This window comes from Schistocerca cancellata, chromosome 7 (assembly GCF_023864275.1).
Source record: "Schistocerca cancellata isolate TAMUIC-IGC-003103 chromosome 7, iqSchCanc2.1, whole genome shotgun sequence".
Taxonomy (NCBI): Eukaryota; Metazoa; Arthropoda; class Insecta; order Orthoptera; family Acrididae; genus Schistocerca; species Schistocerca cancellata.
In genome coordinates, this window is record NC_064632.1 from 180840109 (window position 1) to 180861490 (window position 21382).

At 37.8% G+C, this 21382-nt stretch overlaps 1 protein-coding gene across 1 annotated transcript in view; it reads left to right on the forward strand.

Moving 5' to 3' along the window:
• LOC126091882 (calbindin-32) overlaps positions 1–11488 on the forward strand; it is a 695369-nt gene extending 683881 nt beyond the window's left edge. Inside the window, exon 11 of the mRNA XM_049907165.1 lies at positions 9331–11488. Within this exon, the coding sequence (XP_049763122.1) occupies positions 9331–9477 (147 nt within the window). The 3' untranslated portion in view covers positions 9478–11488. The remainder of the gene's footprint in view (positions 1–9330) is intronic.
• The last annotated feature ends 9894 nt before the right edge of the window (positions 11489–21382 follow it).

Consider the following 21382-nt stretch of genomic DNA (forward strand, 5'->3'; position numbering starts at 1 on the left):
TTGGAACTGTAACAAAGTTTAAGATGAATTTGTTATGAATTTCTGTTTAGCTGATATTTTTCCAAGTAGAGCAATTTTTTTAATGGTGTAGAACTGACCACCCTGTGGCAGAAATTGCTACTGAGCCAAACACATTTGGTTTCAATAGCCATTTCACAACCCTTATAATACTGACTCTCCTTAAATGATTTATTAAATGTCAATAATACACTGAGGTGGCAGGGGTCATGGGATAGTGATATACACATATACAGTTGGCGATAGCATCATGTACACAAGTTATAAAAGGGCAGTGCATTGGCGGGGGTTGCCATTTGTACTCAGGTGATTCATGTGAAAAGGTTTCTGATGTGATTACTGCTGCACAATGGGAAGTAAAAGAATTTGCATGTCGAGTGGTATGTGGAGCTAGATTCATAGGACATTCCATTTTGGAAATCGTTAGGTAATTCAATATTCTGAGATCCGCAATGTCAAGAGTATACTAAGAATACCAAATTTCAAGCATTACTCTAAGCATGGGCAACACAGTGGCTGATAGCCTTCACTTAAAGACCAAGAGCTGCGGCTTTTGCATAGTGTCATCACTGCAAACAGACAAGCACCACTGCATGAAATAACTACAGAAATCAATGTGGGACATACAATGAACATATCCATTACAACAGTGAAGCAAAATTTGGCATTAATGGGCTATGGCAGCAGGCAACCAATGTGATTGCCTTCGCCAACAGCATGACGTCACCTCCACATCTCTCCTGGGCTCGGGATGATATTGGTTGGACCTTAGACAGTTGAAAAACCATGGTCTGATCAGATCAGTCGCAATTTCAGTTAGTAAGAGCTGATGATAGGTTTTAAGTGTGGCTCAGATCCCATGAAAAAATGGACCCAAATTGTCAACAAGGAACTGAGCAACCTGGTGGTGGCTCAATAATGGTGTAAGCTATGTTTACAAGGAACAAATTGGGTCCTTTGGTCTGATTGAACTGATCAGTGACTGGAAATGCTTATTTGCAGCCGTTCATGTACTTCACGTTCCTGAACAATCATAGAATTTTTATGGGTGACAGTGCGCTATATCACTGGACCACAATTGTTCACAACTGGTTTGAAGCATATCCCAGACAATTTGATGCAAATTAATTGGCCACCTAGATCAGTTGACATGAATCCCATTGAAAATTTGTGGGATATAATTGAGAGGTCATTTTGTGAAAAAACTCCTGCATCGGCAACATTTTTGCAATTATGGGCAGCTATAGAGGCACCATGGCTAAATATTTCTACAGGGGCATCCCATGAATTTTTGAGTACATATGACATGAAGCTGTTGCACTACACCAGGAAAAAGCTGGTCCTACATTATATTAGGAGGTATCCCATGACTTTTGTCATCTCACTGTGTTATGAAAAGGATAGATTGCTACCCACTAACTGGAGGAGACGCTGAGTTACAGACAGGAACAATGAAAAGACTACTAAAAGTTTAAGCTTTAGGCCTAAAGACCTCCTTTGAAAATAGAAAACACTCACACATTGACACAAGCACAACTCCCAAAAACATGGCCGCTTTCTCTGACTGCTGCAGCCAGGCCACAGTCGACAGAGATTTCAGTTTCACTGATCCTTAACAGCTAGGAAGAACTCAATGGTGGTTGGTGTGTACACATGGATTTCATGGTAACAGCATGTTGGTGGCCTTAACAATCCACTCCAGCTCAGGAACACCTAACATGTAAATGTGTACCCAGCCACCACAAGTCATATCCCTGACATACTTACCATGTAGAACAACGCTGGGGGCATTTATGATATTATAAACATGGAAGAATCTTCTCCTCTGACCCTCCCCCTCTCCAAGTAAGCCATGGCTCAGACCTGGATCTTTGGCTTTCTCCATCTGGCACAAAGTATTAATGTATCACAATCTTTTGCACTAGTGTACACTAGATTAAAGATTGAAACTTTATTTCCAGAAACAAGACCTATATTATGCATAAGCCATTGTTTACAATATGTTTTCTTCTGAAAGTCTTAGTTGTGCAAAGTTACTAAGTGAAACTGAGTAGATTTGAAAAGCAGATGAGATGTGCCTCCCCACAAGTAAGTGCCCAGGTTAAGATCTAGTCCCCAACACAATTTTAATGTGTCTGAAGTTTGTAAATCTAAAAAAAAATTACATTGTGTAATTGAAAATAAATGGAATGGAATCTTAGACTGTACATCAAATTAAACACAGTGAGTGAAATTCTTTGATTTACAAAAATCAAAACTGGAATTAAAACATACATAAATCAATTAATTTTAGAAAATTTTAGTGATTTAAAGTTATTGGTTCATACAATTGCTTCTATTGCAAAGAAAATTTATTTTTAAGTTGAGGATGAATGATATCAGTCTCATTATTTTATCTGAGAGTAGAATTTCATTTAATTGTTTAATTGTTTATCTTCATTTTATGACCATTTGTCATTCGTGAATATCAAAATGAAACACTGTAGGAATATATTTAACAAATAAATAAATTTCTCATTTGATGAGTACAGTGTCAGTTCTATATACTACATCCACCTGTTCCTTGAATAATATATTTTTATTCAGAGGATTATGATCATGTTGAAATGTGATTTTTTTTTATTGGTATATAGCCAAGTTGTCAATGGCTTTGGTACTACTCCTTTTAACTCCTGTTGATAATTTTAATGTTCACATTAATAAAAAAGAAAGAAAGAAAAAAGCAGCACATTACCAACTTGAGTTGTTTTCAGGTATTAACTGTGACATAAAATCAACATCAAAGCCTGAAGAAAAAATTGTCTCTTCACCTATTTTTGCTTATCCTAAACAATATGTTCATTGGTTACTTAATCAAACTTAATTACTAAAGGCCCAGTAGCTTGCATTTACCTATCTGCTACACATTAAAGTGTAGAATGAGCTGTTCAACTAACTACTCATGTTGTGCATTTTACACATGTACTGACCCTCTTCCAGCAGCTTCGCTTGCATGTACTTTAAACAAACACTTGTGGCACACATCTCCTCCTTAAAAATCTCTCTGAACACTTCATCCTCCCACCCCTATCTGTCAGTCTACTTCTCCAAACTCTCTTTGTCTCTTCATATTCTCCAACTTCCCCCACCATCTCTTTGAACATATCTCCCTCTGCGTTCCTGCTTTTCATATCCCCCTCCCCCTCTTTCTGTTCATTTCCTTTTCCATCTCTTTCCCTCTCATCTCCTCCTCCCCCCTTTGTCTGTCCATATTCTTCTCAACATTCATTCTGTCCACCTGCTCTTCACCGCCTCTCTGCCCATCTCCTCCTCGCCCCCTTCTGCCCATCTCTTCCTCCCCTTCTCTCTGTCCATCTCCTCCTCCCCTGTCTCTCTGTCAATCTCCCCGTCTCCCCCTCTCACTCTCTGGCCTCTCCTCCTCCCTCATTCTCTCTGTGTTCACTTCCTCATGCCCCATCCTCCCAATCCAGCACTCATTCACTGTCCCTCCCCACCTCCCTCCTCCCCCCTTCTCTCTCCTTCCCATCTTGCTGCTTTCTCTGCCTATCAAACCTCTCCTGCCACCTCTCTCCAGTCATACCTACCTCTATCCATTTCGACCTTTCCCCAGCCATGTCTATCCACAGTTGTAGCCCTTGCAATAAAGGTTGATAAAGAAGGCCAATACTGCTGCCTGTCATGCAGGGGATGGAGCACTGTTTCCCATCTGTGATATGTAGGTGGCCTTGCAAAGAAAGTCGGTGAAACATGCAAACAGTATTCCCACATAACATGCCTGTCATGCAGGCCAGCCTATACAGCAGGGGCTGAAAAAAAACATGTTATTGCCTATGTCTCCATTCATATGGAATCTAGGAGATTCTAGTGCTGGCACTCATAAAGTTTTCTATTTGTGTGCCAAATTTGGTTGAAATCAGTCCAGGGGTTTACGAGGAGATCTCGGACATACATACACACATTCTGATTCACTCATATAGTTTTTTTTTTTATCTTGAGACAACAAAATATCTCAAAAATTATGCATCAAATTAACAAATGGTAAAATACATATTCAACATTTTTAAAAATACTGTCTGGTGATACCAATTCTGACACCTCCCCTGCCCCACCCCCAGAGGGCAGCATGGGGGCAGTTTTGAAATCTTAGTAGAAATGTCCCATTTTTATTATAGAATCAGATTCCATGGGAAAAATACATAACTTCTGTGTGTAACACTTTTGTCATTGCATGATGGATGGCACTGTAATTGGCAAATAACATAACTGAGTTCCAAAAAGTATTGTCTCAATGAAAACTCATGGGATCAAAAACATAAAAACAGATGTGTGGTGCGAATGACTCAGTATTCACATTTTCTCTGTGTATCTGTTTGGAAACATTAGTTCATTCATTATCTGAACTGATCTCATTCCAGGCACATCAACTCCCATTTCTCAAATATGTTCCTCCGTAAACTGACTTTGTTATTAGTCAGAATGCAGGCTGTTACAACAGAAAATGAAACTGAAATAGTTAACACTTATGTAGAAAGTGGCAGAAATGTCGATAATGCTCCAGCGTGAACTGTGGTAAAATTAATCAACACAATGTGTATTGTTGGACTGTGGAAAAGCTACATGGTTATGCCAAGATGAATTTCACTGTCCATGGACTGTGAATGTCTGGTGTGGAGTAATTGGTGACAAACTCATTGGCTCTGTCTTTGTTGATGGCACCTTAAATGGAGAAAAATATCAAACATTCTTGTGGGGATAATCTCCTAGTATTGCTTGCAGACCTTCACTTGGACTTCCAACAAACACTGTGATTACAACACATTGGTTGTCCAGCACATCATTCTGTAGGAGGACAGGAAGTATTAAATTGTGTGTACAGCAGACAGTAATTGGTGGATCAGATGAGGCGGTCCAGTAAGACTGCCTGCAAGATTTCCAGATCTTACTTCATCTGAATTTTGCTTGTGAGGTTACTTGAAAAGTGAAGTCGATAATGAAGTGCCAACAACATGTGATAGCCTGATTCAGCATATGAACAATGCATGTCAGCAGATTGAATTGGAAAGACTTCTTAGTTGTGATGAATCATTCTGTGCATGGATAAATAAGTGCATTGAAGTGGACAGTGACATTTTTGAATACTTACTGTGAATCACAATTGACAGCAAACCAATGCTGACAACAGCAGTTCAAGTATACATGCCTACATCACAAGCAAAAGGTGAAGAAGAAGAAAAAGTATATGAAGATATTGAATGAGTAATACAGTATGTAAAGGATGATGAGAACCTAATAGTCATGGAGGACTGTAATGTGACTGTAAGGGAAGGTGTAGAAGAAACTGTTACTGGAGAATAGGCATTTGGTAGTAGGTGTACGAATGAGAGAGAAGAAAGACTAATTGAGTTCTGCAATAAATTTTAGCTAGTAACAGCGAATACTCTGTTGCAAAATCACAGGATGAAGAGGATGTATACATGGCAAAGTGTGGGATATAAGGGAAGATTTAAGTTAGATTACACCATGGCCATGCAGAGGTTCTGGTATCAGATATTGGATTGCAAGGCTTACCCAGGAGCATATGTAGACTTAGATCACAATTTACTAATGATGAAGGGCAGGCTGAAGTTTAAGAGACTAGTCAGTAAGAATAAGAGTGCAAAGAATTAGCTCAGTAGGCAGTTCACTTGAAGAGGAATGTAGATTTCTAAAATGAGCAATCACAGAACCTGGAAAGAAAACATAGGTACAGGAAGGCAACTGCAATGAAACCATGGCTAACAGAAGAAATATTTCAGTTGGTCAACGAAAGAAGAAAGTACAAAAATGTTCAGGGAAATTCAGGAGTACTGAATTACAAGTCACTTAGGAATGAAATAAATAAGAAGTGCATGAAAATTAAGCTAAGATGGCTACATGAAAAATTTGAAGAAATCAAAAAATAAATGGTCGTCGGAATGCCTGCCTCAGCATACAGAAAAGTCAAACCAACCTTCAGTGAAATTAAAAGCTAGGTGGTAACATTAACATTTCAATGGAAATTCCACAGATAATTCCAGAGGAGAAAGCAGATAGGTGGGAAGAGTACAATTAAGGCCTCTATAAGGGACAAGACTTGTCTGATGATGTGATAGAAGAAGAAACAGAAGTTGATAGGGGAGAGATACGAGATCCAGTATTAGAATTAGAATTTAAAAGAGCTTTGGAAGATTTAAGAGCAAATGAGACAGAAGGGATAGATAACATTCCATTGGAATTTCTAAAATTGATGGGGGAAATGGACAAAATGATGATTCATGTTGGTGTGTAGAATGCATGAGACTGGTGATATACCATCAGGCTTTTGAAACACATTATCCACACATTTCTGAAGATTGCAAGAGCCAGCAAGTCTGAGAATTATCACACAATTACCTTAACAGTTCATGTGTACAATTTGCTCACAGGAGTAGAACACAGAAGATGGAAAGAAGATTGATGATGTCTTAGATGAGTATCAGTTTAGTTGTTGGACAGGTAATGGCACTAGAGAGGCTGTTCTGACATTGTGGTTGATAATGGAAACAAGACCAAAGAAAAATCAAGACATGTTCATTGGATTTGTAGAAATGGGAAAAGCTTTTGACAATGAAAAATGATGTGAAATATTCAAAATTCTGAAGAAAACGGGGGTAAGTTTTAGCAATAAATGGGTAATATACAATATATATAAGAACAAAAAGGAAACAATAACACTGTCAGACCAAGAAAGAAGTTTTTAGATTATAAAAGGTGTAAGACAGGGATGCAGCTTTCACTGATTCTGTTCTATATGTACATCAAAGGAGCAATGACAGAAATCAAAGAAAGAGTCGGGAGTGAGATTAAAATTCAAAATAAAAGGCTGTCCATGATAAGACTCACTGATGAGTATATCTCAAAAACTTTGCATTGGACTAAAAGGCAGAAAGTATATGTTTACACACATAAAAAGAAGGTTATAATTAGACAAGCTTTCAGAGCCAGTGGCTCCTTCTTCTGGCAGAAGGCTTGAAGAAGGAAGAGGGTTGAAGGAAAAGGACTAGAGAGGTCCAGGAAAAGGAGGATATTTCAGAAAAGTCACTCAGAATCACGGTTCAGGGGAGACTTACTGGACATGATGGGAAGGAAAGACTGATTGTTGGCGACTGCACCACATGATATTTGAAAACCTGAGGGCTTAAAGGTGGAAGACAGGGTAATATGCAAGACAGGTTACTTTTAAAACATCATGTACAAGTTAATAAGAGTGAAAAGCTAAGTGTATTGTACCCGACAGAGGTGGGAGGGGATGGCGAAAAATAGGTCATAATATGAAAACTGTAGAAAACTAAAACACAGTGAAGAAAAGAGTAGTTATTGTGAAGAAAAGCGGAGACAGAAGAAATTAACATAAACTAAGACCAGGTGGGTAGCGAGAACCAAGGACATGTTGTAGCACCAGTTTCCATCACCAGAGCTCTGAAAAACTGGTGTCTGGGGGAAGAATCCAGGCAGCACATGTGGTGAAACAGGCTCTGAGGTCACAACTATCATGCTGTAGAGCATGCTCTGCAACAGGATATTGTGTGTTGCCAGTATACACCCTCTGCCAATGCCCACTCATTCTAACTGATAATTTGGTGGTAGTCATGCCGCTGTAAAAGGTCAAACTGTGTTTACAAAACAGCTGGTGTATGACATGTCATTTCACAGGTGGCTCTCCCTTTGATAGAGTTAAGGGGTTGTATAGGTGATGATAGGAGGGTGCATAGGGCAAGTATTGGAGCAGGGATGGTCACAGGGGCAGATGCCATAGGGTAGGGAGATGAGTGCAGAAGGAGCATAGGGTCTGATGAGTATATGGTGGAGATTATGAGGGTGACAAAAGGTGTTCTAGATGTGGTGGGCAAAATGTCAGGAAGAATGGATCTCATTTCAGGGTGTAATTTTAGGAAGTCATGGCCTTGTTGAGGTAGCTGATTAATACATTCCAGACCACGATAATACTGAGTAACCAGTTGTGTGCTATGAAGTTGCTTCTTGCCCAGTGAAGGCTGAGGTGAGAATGCTGGTGTTCTGCTGTTAAGAGGCTGTATCCAACCTAATGTGTTTGTCTCAAATGCCAACGCTGTATGGAATGGTATGTTTGACATGAAGAGAATGGCAACTGTCAAAATGTAAGAACTGTTGTTTGTTAGCAGGTTCAATGTGTATAGAAGTGTGTAGCTGCCCTACAGTGAGGATGAGATCAACATCAAGGAAAGTAGCAAGGGATTCAGAACAGGACCATGTGAAATTTATTTGTGAGAATGTATTCAGAGATTCCAGAAATTTTAAGAGGTCAGCCTCATCATGAGTCCCATGAATCCGTATGATAAAGATGTCATCAATGCATCTAAACCAAACCAGAGGCTGAAGACTTATGTATCCCAACAAAGCCTCTACAAGTGACTCATGAAAAGGTTGACATAGGAAGGAGCCATCCAGGTTCCCATTGCTGCACCCCTGGTCTGTTTGTATGTCTCCTTCATATGCTGACCTTTTCATGCGTCACTTGGAGGGGGTTTTCCTGGGTTCCATAAGTCTCCAGCCCCTGGTTTGGTTTAGATACATTGAGGATGTCTTTACCATATGGACTCTTCTATCTCCACATTTATTCACAGTAACTACTCCTTTCTTCACTCCCTTTTAGTTTTCTACAACTTTCATTTTCTTACCTACTTTTTTGCTGTCTCCCTCCCACCTCTGTTTCATACAGTGCACTTAGTTTTTCATTGTTGTTAATTTGTACCTGATGTTTTAGCAGTAATCTCAGTCTTGCATATTACCCTGTCTTCCACCAGTGAGCTTTCTGGTTTTCAAATCTCGTGCGGTGCAGTCCTGTACAAGTGGTCTTTCCTTCTCATCCTGTCCAGTAAATCTCTTCTGACGTGTGGTTCTGGGTGACTTTTCTGAAATACTCGTATACCTCCCCAGTCCTTTTACTTCACCCCTCTCCCTTCTTCAACCCTTCTGCCAGAAGAAGGAGCCACTGGCTCCAAAAGCTTGCCTAATTATGACCTTCTTTTAAGTATGTGAACATATACTTTCTGTCTTTTAGTCCAGTGCAAAGTATTTGAGATATTTTGTTGTCTCAAAATGAAATAAAATACCATGTATGTAGATATTCACCCTTTTATGTATAGTCTCCTCCTTCCTCTTACCAGCAAAGTGGAAATATAGCTTCATTATTTATATTTTCAGCTAACTGACTGAACATCTTGGAACTATTACATTCCTTACATTTGATTTTCAATGTTTTTCTTATGATTATAGGATTATGATGCTCAAGACCTGCAAGACTTTGAGGAAACTATTCTTCGTGGTGTTGATTACAACCAGGATGGAAAGATCAATAAGAAAGAACTCACAATGATACTGTTGGCTCTTGCAAAACATAACCAGGAGGAAGATGCTGCTTAAATTCTGTTAAAAAAATTCTTTTTGAAATGAATGGTGATACAGATACTGAATGAAGTTCACTAATGAAAGAGCTGACTTTGTATTTGTTCCACATAAATGTTCCAAGTAAAACCAGCAAGCTGTAAACAACAATGATAAGTAATATAGAGTGTTAGAATGTTTATTAAATGACAGTTTTGATGAACATAAGGTAATGACTCATCTAGCTAACCTGAACATAGTACCATGTGTCGAGCAAGACTTTGGTGAAGCAAATAAAACTAGCCCATATATAAGTAATTTTTTAAAATAACCTTACAGAGACAAATACATGGTTGAATACTTCATGAAAGAATGTTTTGTATAGATTTTAATGCCGATTAAAACATTTTATGAATTAAAATCCTGAGTGCTCAGGGTGAAAACAATGTTGTTTGGGCAAATAAGTAATGTATTATAGTGATCATCTTAATGCAAGGTTATATAAAATACCAATAAGCTAAAACCAAAGTGTGTCTTTTTCTTGAGGAATGGAAACAAGTGGCATTAATGTGCTTGATTTCACTGGTCAGATTTCAAACACACCATCACACACCAATATACAAAATGTCATGAGTTACATTTGAAAAATAAAAATAACAGTTAAGTTTACAATAAGATTCATAGAGCCACATTCACCATCAGATATAGCCTATGTTGAATTACATTCATTGAAGTATAGTATAAATAAAATGTTTACTGCAATTTATTATGTCTTAGGTACTGAAAGAGTTATATTGAGTCTAGTGCTCAGTTACAGGTGCACATTTTTTTAAAAGACTTCACTGCTGTCTCATAAGTAACAGTGTGTCATTCCCATTCATGTCAGTTTGCTACTTTTTAAACATCTTACTACTGATGCATATTGTGAACAAAACACTAGATTTGTTCCCTTAAAGTGTCAAACTTTTGTATGGCAGTACTATCCACATTTGGTGCAGCCTCTAAACATCACAATCTACTGTATAATAATGGTTTTTGGATACTTGTAACTGTGTCTTAAACACAAAGGAATAAGCAATTTAAGAACTATGTATTGGCTTCACTTGCAATAGATGTGTTTTCTGCTATGCTCAATTTTTGTAGTGTTTATAAAAAATGCTAACTATATTATGACTTTCAGATCATATTAGTCAGCCACACACTTTAATACAAGAATATAAAACAACTAAATTTAATGTGTAATGATAAGAAAAGATGAATTCCATGAATCATAACAGATCTACCTTTAAATAGAGTTAAGCAGATAATAGTGTAAGTAACACAAGCTGAAAGCAATTGAGAACAAGACTTCATTAATTTAGAAAAAAAATTGTACATCTAGTAGCTGCTGGTACAATAGTAAAGACATTCCTGACAAGTGGCTTTAAACACCAATTTTAATTTAACACACAGATCCATTGCATAAGTGTTTTAAAAGTTACTGTCAAAATGTGCACAAACATTTTGCACAAATTTTAATAATGACTTGATAGATATATACAAATATAACTGATAAGGAATGCTGTGCCAAACAGAATTTTGTTAGTGATTTTTAAAGTGTCCACATTAAGGTGTTAGTGCAATCATGCTGTTTAGCAATGAAATCCAGAAAAAATAATTTTTTGTGTTGTATCAGCTGGGTTTACTTGGAACTTTGATTGTTGTATAAGAATGTTTATCGATGTTAATTATTATAATAAATGATATTTTGTATGAAATGCAGTATATGTTATAAAGTATGTTTGGAGTTTGTGAGATATTCTATATGATATTGACTGCTTACTTGTGAAAAACAATAAGAAGCAATGCTTTTTACTTTTTAAGATTAATAAAATATGAAAGCTAGTAGTTAATTAATTGAACACCTTGCTAACAAGTCTCCAGTCTTCATTCGTACTGAATGTATGTCCCAGTCAAAAAAATTGGAATTATATATGTGTACTCCATCAAAATTAGTTAGAAATAATCTTTTAGAATTGTATCTTTATGTTACACATGTACAAAAAATAAACCTTGATTGTAATACACAAAATGACTTTTAATTTCCTTCATTCCAGTGAGGAATATTAAATTTTTACTGTGTTTACACCAGCACCTTCCTGATCCATGAAAAAAGATGCACATAAATAAAAATGTATTTTGGTTGATTTGATTTAATGCAGCCTTGCAGCTCATGTACAAAGACCAATAACTTTAACATTACTTTACCACAGAATTCTTGATCATATTCTAAGTTTGAATATTATAATTTTTTCTTGAGACTGGGAGTCTTATGTCCACAAAAAGCACAGTTTTAAAAAGTGTCACTCATGCAAAACTCAGCTTGCTCTTTTCTCAAATGATATGCTGTGATCCATGGACAAAGGGCAACAGGAAAATTCCATATTTTAGATTTCCAAAGAGCATTTGACATGGTGCCACACTGCAGACTGTTGACAAAGGTATGAACATGTGGAATAGATTCCCAGATGTGTGAGTGGCTTGAAGACTTCTCAAGAAACAGAAACTAGTACACCCTCCTGAACATCAAGGGTCAAATGAAAGTGTTGGTATGTTGATAGAGACACTGACAAACACAAACACACACACAAAATTCAAGCTTTCGCAACCCACAGTTGCTTCATCAGGAAAGAGGGAAGGAGAGGGAAAGACAAAAGGATGTGGGTTTTAAGGGAGAGGGTAAGGAGTCATTCCAATCCCGGGAGTGGAAAGACTTACCTTAGGGGGAAAAAGGGACAGGTATATACTCACACACATGGATGGATATGGGTGTGTGTGCGAGTGTATACCTGTCTGCTTGTGTCTGTATATGTGGAGATGGATATATAATATGTGTGTGTGTGTGTGTGTGTGTGTGTGTGTGTGTATGTGTGTGTGTGTGTGTGTGTGTGTGTGTGTGTGCGTGCGAGTGTATACCTGTCCCTTTTTCTCCCTAAGGTAAGTTTTTCCACTCCCGGGATTGGAATGACTCCTTACCCTCTCCCTTAAAACCCACACCCTTTCGTCCTTCCCTCTGCTTCCCTCTTTCCTGATGAAGCAACCGTGGGTTGCAGAAGCTTGAATTTTGTGTGTGTTTGTGTTTGTTAGTGTCTCTATCAACATACCAATGCTTTCGTTTGGTAAGTTACATCATCTTTGTTTTTAGATATATTTTTCCCATGTGGAGTGTTTCCCTCTGTGATGGATAGGGTGGGCAGCAGTCTTCAGTTGTCTGCTGATGATGCTGTGGTGTATGGTAACATGTCAAAGTTTAGCAACTGTAGGAAGATACAAAAGACTTAGACAAAATTTCTAGTTGCTGTGATAAATGGCAGCTTGCTCTAAATGTGGAAAAATGTAGGTTACTGTGGAAGCATAGGAAAAACAAACCTGTAATATTCAGATACAGCATTAGTAGTGCCCTGTTTGACAAAGTTCCATCATTTAAATATCTGGGTGTAATGCTGTAAATGATATGAAATGGAACAAGCACGTGAGGATTATGGTCAGGAAGGCAAATGGTCAACTTCGGTTTATTTGGAGATATCTAGGAATGTGAGACGATAGTTAGCCCTATTCTTGATTACTGCTTGAGCATTTGGGATCTGAACCAAGATGGTTTAAAGGAAGACATTGAAGCAGTTCAGACGTGAACTGCTAGATTTGTTACTGGTACGATAGAATAACATGCAAGTATTGCAGAGATACTTTGGGAACACAAATGGGAATCCCTGGAGGGAAGGCTACATTCTTTTCAAGGAACACTACTGAGAAAATTTGGAGAACTGGAATTTGAAGCTGATTGCAGGATGATTCTACTACCAGTAACATATATTGCATGTAACAACCACAAAGATAAGGTATGAGAAATAAGGGCTCATACGGAGGCACATACACAGTCATTTTTCCCTCACTCTATTTACTAGTGGAACAGGAAAGGAAATGGATAGTAATGGTAAAGGGTACCTTCCACCAAGCACCGTTTGGTGATTGCAGAGTATGTATGAAGATTAAGATACCTATTTCATACTGTTGATCTGGAACGTAAGATTAGTCACTGCCTTGTCACACAACACATGATTGTGTTTCTGCAGTTATATCTTTTATTATTTCATGAAATGTTTCACTTATTTATTGGTACATATTAACTGTTTGCTGTACTGTGTAGCTATAATTTTCATTGGGAGAATACGAATAGTTACATCAACTTATTAACACTTCCTGGCAGATTAATAGAGTGTACTGGAGTGGGTTTGAATCTGTCTGGAACACAGCTTTAATCAGCCAGAAAGTTTAATAATGGCACACACTCTGCTCAGAGTGAAATATTTATTCTGAAAATTTGTGAAGAGTTCCAAGCCAGTGAAAATCTGTTCCTCAAAACTAAAAAATTAAATCATCTAAATGTTTGTTGTCATTGAACATAAACACAGTGTGCTCAAAGACATTGTTTTATGTTTATGTGAAATCTTACTCTATGGGTCATTTACACAACACTTCATTTAATTTGATAGTGTTATCATCTTATGTTTAGTAATCTGATCGCCAATGACCTTCACTCAGTCATATTTAAAAGTGACTGGAGTCTATTTTGCTTGCACCTAATTATGCAATTTGTCAAATAATACCACTCTGATTTCACATCTTCACTGTCCATATCTGATAGGCTGCAGCATTTTTATTTTCATTGTTCAGAAAGTTTTAAAACAGCATTGTAATTGTTACATATGATGGTGGTATATGCAAAAGTCTATGTATCATTTCTCCAACACAATCATCTAAAATTTCTAATAATGCCTAAAAAATCAATATTATTATATTTTGAGGTTGGTCATCTAAATTATATTTCTTACAGAAATAGTGCTGCTGTTAACTAGTGCAAGTTAAATTAAAAATAGTAAAATGCTTATATGCTGAAGCACTATGAATACAATACACATAGCTATAAATCTGCTAGGGTTGGCGAATCAACGAAAATTACAAGAATTTTTACATCTAAGTGAGTTTGGGGACAGTAAAATATAATTTGACCTTCTGTCTAATACAGTAAAGGAGCACCTTTGGCATCCAAATCAGACTGAACATTCCTAAAGATACATGGAAATGAATCCTGGACATACTTTTATACCATTCCCCAAACTGTTCCACTTGCAATGTGCCAACTCATAAAGTAAATATTAGAGCCATTATACTAGATCTAGAAAAAACACCTCACATATTGGGAGAGGTCACTGTGTGAGCTGTGGTGAGAATACAGAGGTGGAGAGAAAGTTGATCGATAGTGGCTTACATACTATTTTCAGTAGCTGCAATGGTTTGGCTAGGTGACTATCGTGCATGTATTGTGGAGACGTATCTTCATAATGGTGGTTCTGTAATTACTACTCAGCAAGAATTTTGTATTTGTTTTGAACTTAATTGACATAATTCTGTTAAAGTTCAGGCTCTGTGCTAAAAAAAAAATATCTATTGGCCAACCTCAGGCCATAAAATTGCCAGAAAATGTGGCACATGTTACAAGGTCTGTGCAGCAATCTCATAAGCATTCAGCTCTTAAACAGGCAGCTGCCCTGGGATTGTCTGGGTGTAAAAAGAGTCCTGCACAGAATTCCTCATATGTACCCACACAAAATTGCAAAGTAAATGATACAACGAACTATGGATACCTTTTAGGAAGGCTCTGTAAATGTGTCAACAATGGAGGACACCATTTACTAGACATAATTTTTAAAACCAGCTAATGTAAAATGGCATAGTATTTGTTCTTCACAAGTCAAAGTATTATCTCTGTATCTTTCTTTCTGTGTCTGTAACTATCTTTTGAAATATGGGAGGTCTTTTTGCCAGATCCTGTACAACAGACTGACTGCTTACTGGATGAGGGTTCAGCGGGACAATATGAAGCCACTGTGTTTGCTTATGGCTACCCCAGGCCTACTGTCAAATTGTTACCATACACTGCCACAATATTTTCCTTAACTTGACTGTCTACAGCTATTTAAGCCGTACCAATAATTTAAATTTACAAAAATGAAGGTAAAGAATGAAACTTTATGATCATGACACAAACTCTTACAGTAACCACTGATACAGTAAAAAATTGTGTTTTGTACTTGTTATAAATATTATGTCATGTTCCATTTAGTTTATTTCTTTAGCAGTTGTAGAGGAAGACGTAGAAATATGGAATAGGGGTAGTAATAAGGAATACTATGATTTCTTGCCTAATAAGAGTTGTACTTTGGTTAGCTCGTTGAAAACTACATTCAGCAACTGTAGATGCATTCATGTTACAGTTGGCAGCTATTGTGAGTAAGTGAACCTATTTTAACAAATTCACTAGAAGGTATAATTGTTGTAGGTTGCTGGTTTTCAGTTTCATTATTGTCATAACAGAAAATTATTAATATATTTTGTAAACATACGTTTAGCTAAGACATTAAACCATAAAATGGGGTGTTTATTGCCAATTTAAGTTTAATTTTCGATCTGATTTGTGTTTCTGAATTTCAAGTTGGCTGTGTTATTCATATGGATTACTACTGCCATACTTGTATCCTAATATTCCATATTTGTATCATACTTCCACAACCTGTTTTACTTATAGGAACTGCTTCAGAAATGACCTCATGAGCTCAAAAGCAGTGCGCTGAGTATGCTATGCAAATAGCAATTAAAAATTTTAGAGAAAAGAAAATGGGAAACTCTAGAAATATGGATGTTATAAATCTTGCATGTGAAACCATGTCAAAACCTTGTGTCTGTCTCCTCATGCCTCACACGAGATGCAACCACTAGATAGACCTTTCATGAGTACTTTGAGAGCCAATTATTTTGAACTAGTATGCACGTGGATGAGAGAAACAACAGGCCTAGAAGGTCTACCTCAAGTGCCAGACAGGAAAGATGTAGCAGTCAATCAGTTTAGGGTGACAGCAATATACCCATTAAACCTTCATATTTTTGCAGATGCAGATTTCATTGCCAGCAATGAAGGAAAAATTAAGGGTTTACCTCATGATTCCAGCCAAAGAACCAGCTGTGGCTTCTAAAAATAAAAGGCTTAATGTTGAACTCGAGAGAGGAAGGGAGGATCATCTGCTGACACATCTCAAATTACACATTGACAAATCTCACCTGTTGCACAAAGAAAGAAGAGGCCAGAAATGAAGGGAAGCAAAACAGGTCCTTCAGTAGGCCTAACCTCGTCACCATACAAGAGATCTCTTGAAGTATCAATGATAGCAACAAATAAAGTGGAGAAAAAGAAGCAGACACCACAAAAGCCTAGGAATGAAGAATTACCTTATTCTGAGGATTAAGTTTTTACCATGGGAGATGATTTGTCCACTCTTAGTAGCAATCTGACAATAGTGTGCCCACTAATGAAGATAGAAATTGTCTCTTTTGCTCAGGTAAATTTTTGCAGAGCAAGGCAGGGGATGAATGGGTAATGTGCCTAATGCACAAAATGTGGGTGCTCACTGAATGTACATGTTATGCTAGAGGACTATATGTGTGTGACTCTGCAAGAGAAATTACTTAGAGTAAGGAATTTAATAACGTAAAATGGTGTATTTCATGTGTTTTCCTATCACGGTATTATGATCTATAGTGTTTTCTTTGACAATGAATTTATTAGATTTTCCATTTTTGGTTTTAACTTCAACAAAATCGAAATTAATGGACTATTTCATAATTGTATCCCACAATCTGAAGGACCAAAAATGTCAAGCATTAAGTTAAGCCTAATTTAGAAATGTCCTTAATGTAGTATGTATTCGAAAATATAGGAGGCATTAAAATATATTTCAAAGTATGTGCCACAGACATTTTGTTTGCTTAATGTGAAAAATTGAGAAATTTATGAACGGAAAACAAAATGGTATTCCATATTTGTACCACTTCCCATATATTGTCAGCATTTGTCCTGTACTAGCTCTGTTTTTGATATGGTTATTTGAGTCTGTTTGTGAGCATACCCACAACTGAAGTTGAGGACACAGAGATATCTAAATGGAATTAGTAAATTTTGTCCCAAGTATTTCCCTAGTTTTGACACAAAACACTTTCTTGGGTATTGTAGCTTCAAATCTTAAATGAACTGGCAATCATTGTAGCATAAATGCTAACATTAAAACACAGACAGTGAGGGTCATTTAAAGTTAATTGTTTAGTGTTGTGATAAACACTGCAAGAGTCATGCACCAGAAATACCAAAGGTACCTATGTTACCATTCTCTTCCCTGAATACTGTCTCATCTACTGGAAGAATGGGATCTGACACAGTTGGCACACATGACTGTGAGTAGCATGTCAGTTGTGTGTCTAAGGGTATCTGTACAGAGGAGAAAGGAACCAAAGAGAATGTAGGGTATTACACCCACACACTAAACCAAGTTTGTGGTGCTGTCTTTCACTGGAACCGAAAATAAGGCAGCAAGACACGTTTCACCATATGGAAGCCTGCTGTGTCCTGTGTCAGGAAAGGCAGCAAGTAAAAAGGGGTAAGATTCAGTTAGCCATCACCAGGCTGAAACTACAGTGAATAACAACACTCCTTCAAGAAATAGCAGGAAGAGATGGGGAGGATCAGCTGTGCACTGTGTATTCCTGGTGGCCTAATTCAGCATGATGTTGAAGAGGCTGTTCCAGCAAGCATTGGGGAACAGGGTATAACTAACTTCAGATCGTGGTGCCTATTGAAACAAGTGAGGCCTTTCATCTGGGCTCCAAAGTCATACTAGATGCATTACACTGATGAGCACAGAAACATGTGAAGACTGGCCTTGCTCACAGAGTTTCAGTAAAATTCATAATGTGAAAAATTGTCCCCAGAATCAACTGGGGCTCCCTTGCTGAGAGTGTAGTGAAAAATTTGAACCAGAGACTTCAAAGGTTGTGTGGCAAGCTATGCTGTGACTTCCTTAACTTATGTCAAAGCATTAAAAACAATAAAGTCCCCATAAATGGATCACTGGTGCACTTCACACCAGAGGCTACAGCCCAGAGAAGTGACTGTGTATGAAGTGCTCATTCAGCTGGTGTTTAGTGTTTTAGGCTACTAACTGTGAGTCATCAGTACCCTTGCATGAAATAAATAGATGGAAGTGGTTAAAATCTATCAAAACAACAAGAAATTCTAAAATCAAGTTCTATAAACAAACACAGTGCAATGAGCAAGAAATTTAAATACAGTATTGATGTATAGAGAGTCATAAAAGACAATGCAGATAAAAACACAGCAGGATAACCATAGATAAAATCACTTACAAATATCAGACAAATTCTGCTTCTTGCAGTAGTCATGTCATGATTCGTACCATTAGTAGTCATTGCAGGCTATCAGTCTGCATGGAGATAAATGTAGATTTATAAGCTAAAATTAACAAAATTAATTCTAATATACTATGTTTAAATTTTAATTGCAACTTGTACTCACATGTGTGCTGAAACAAGCTGATAAGACAATGGGTGCAGAAACTCTTTTTGTCTAGGGCAGTTGTCTGTGTTGTCAACAGCATGAATTAATAAAGAATTGATACCTCCAATTTTCAGCAGGAAATTAAATATGACCATTGGCAATCAATGACTTTGTTTTCTGCAATTCTAGATTGCACACAACTTGTCACACATGTCTACACCTTGTCTTGCTGTACATACCTATCATTTCTGCTTTGCCCTTCTTTCCATCAATGCTGTCATCATAGTGGAGACTGGTTACAACATCTTTGTTTTTATTAGGGATAGATGGTGGCAGCTTTGAACCCTCTGGATGCATACTTGGCTTTATGAGTTCACGTGGCAATTGCAGTCACAAAAAATATAGTAATATAACTGGAACCATTAACTGACCTATCCTAACAAAATAATGCAACAAGCAGAAAGTAAAACCACAATAATGAGAAACCCCTTGAGAATAAAGTATAATATGGCTATAATGGCTTCCCTTTTAAGGATCCTCCTAAAGAAAACAATTCAAATTATATCCAATGTCACTGCTCATGCAAGACTGTCAGTCCACAATTCTTGATCATTTCTCCACTACTGATCTCATCCAAATGAAACAAAGGAATAATCTAGTACTGCTGATAAAAAAGGAGATACTCAGGTCATGTGATTCCTAGTTTTGAAAAGATGAAAAGGAAAGGAAACAATACATTCATGCTGACTGCCAATCCATGTGCATCTACTGCAGGGTAAAGGGACTGCTTTACTGTGGCTGAGTGACAACTTAAAAATGACAGGTGATCCAGCCACTTTACAACACCCTTAAATGCCACACTCATTATTTTAGGAAGGAGTCCTGTGAACATACAAAGCCTTCAAAGGCATACTGTACCCATCTCACTGTCATTTAAAATAGAGGGCAGGTTCAGGTCATCAAATAGAACACAATTATGATGTATCAACATCCGTCATCCCTATCTTCCAACATCTGTCATCCCTATCTTCTACATCTGGTGGCTCCTTTCACCATAAGAAGCCACATGTTATGGGGCGATGTTTCACTCTTATCTCTGTAAGGGCTATTTCTCATCTTGCCGTAACTGGAAGGTGATATGCCACAGTTGCACTCTAGGTTCCACTGGATATGGATTATTGCTCTTCCCTTGTAGCCATCATGCCTCACTCCATTCCATGGCATCTGGGGCCACGTATGTGGTTCCTGCCTGAAGGGAGACTGGACAGCAAGTAGGAGGTTGAAGGGAGCAAGCTGCGTAGGCAGCCATATCAGCATATCAGCATACCCGAGTCCTGTTTGCCCTGGAACTTAGTAGAAAATTATTTGCTTCTTCTGCCTTGGCAAGACATAACAACCCCCTTAGCTAAGCTATCACTTCGTGCACGCATTTCTGGTGAACACCACTATTATTGTGTTGTACATTTAGTGTTCCAGGAGAAGATTATATTTATCATGAGTATAGAATCAGTCTGTATAATGGAGATACACTATTGGCTAAGATAGGCACGCAAAGCTGCCGTACCGAGTCCACAATGCAACTAAAAATGTTAAAATGTCTGTGAAATCTTATGGGACTTAACTGCAAAGGTCATCAGTCCCTAAGCTTACACACTACTTAACCAAAATTATCCTAAGGACAAACACACACACCCATGCCCGAGGGAGGGCTCGAACCTCCGCCGGGACCAGCCGCACAGTCCATGACTGCAGCGCCTCAGGCCAATCGGCTAATCCTGCACGGCATACTGCAACTGTCGGAGAGCAATTTATGCCAACTCAACTACAGGGAATGTCGTCCAATAAAAACCTCGATTAAAATATGTTTCATCCTGGTTTTTGGTTGTATAAGAATGAAGCACTTAGCAGACTTTTAATTTTAACAGCTTTCATTTCGATGTTTTATCATTGTAATATCGTTAGTAGATCATAAAATAAAATACACAGATTTAGTATTAAAGGGACAAAGTTACACACACAATTTGTCATAGTATGTAACAAAATACATTATATATATGCGGCGAAAAAAAATTCTAACCGACACTGATAACAAGAAGCGGCTAAACTGAAGTTCAAAAATGGTTCAAATGGCTCTGAGCATTATGGGACTTAACAGCTGTGGTCATCAGTCCCCTAGAACTTTGAACTAATTAAACCTAACTAACCTAAGGACATCACACACAGCCATGCCCGAGGCAGGATTCGAACCTGCAACCGTAGCAGTCGCGCGGTTCCGGACTGCGCGCCTAGAACCGCGAGACCACCGCAGCCGGCTAAACTGAAGTGAGTGTCAAGGTACATATACAGGGTGTTACAAAAAGGTACGGCCAAACTTTCAGGAAACATTCCTCACACACAAGTAAAGAAAAGATGTTATGTGGACATGTGTCCGGAAACGCTTGATTTCCATGTTAGAGCTCATTTTAGTTTCGTCAGTGTGTACTGTACCGGTACTTCCTCGAT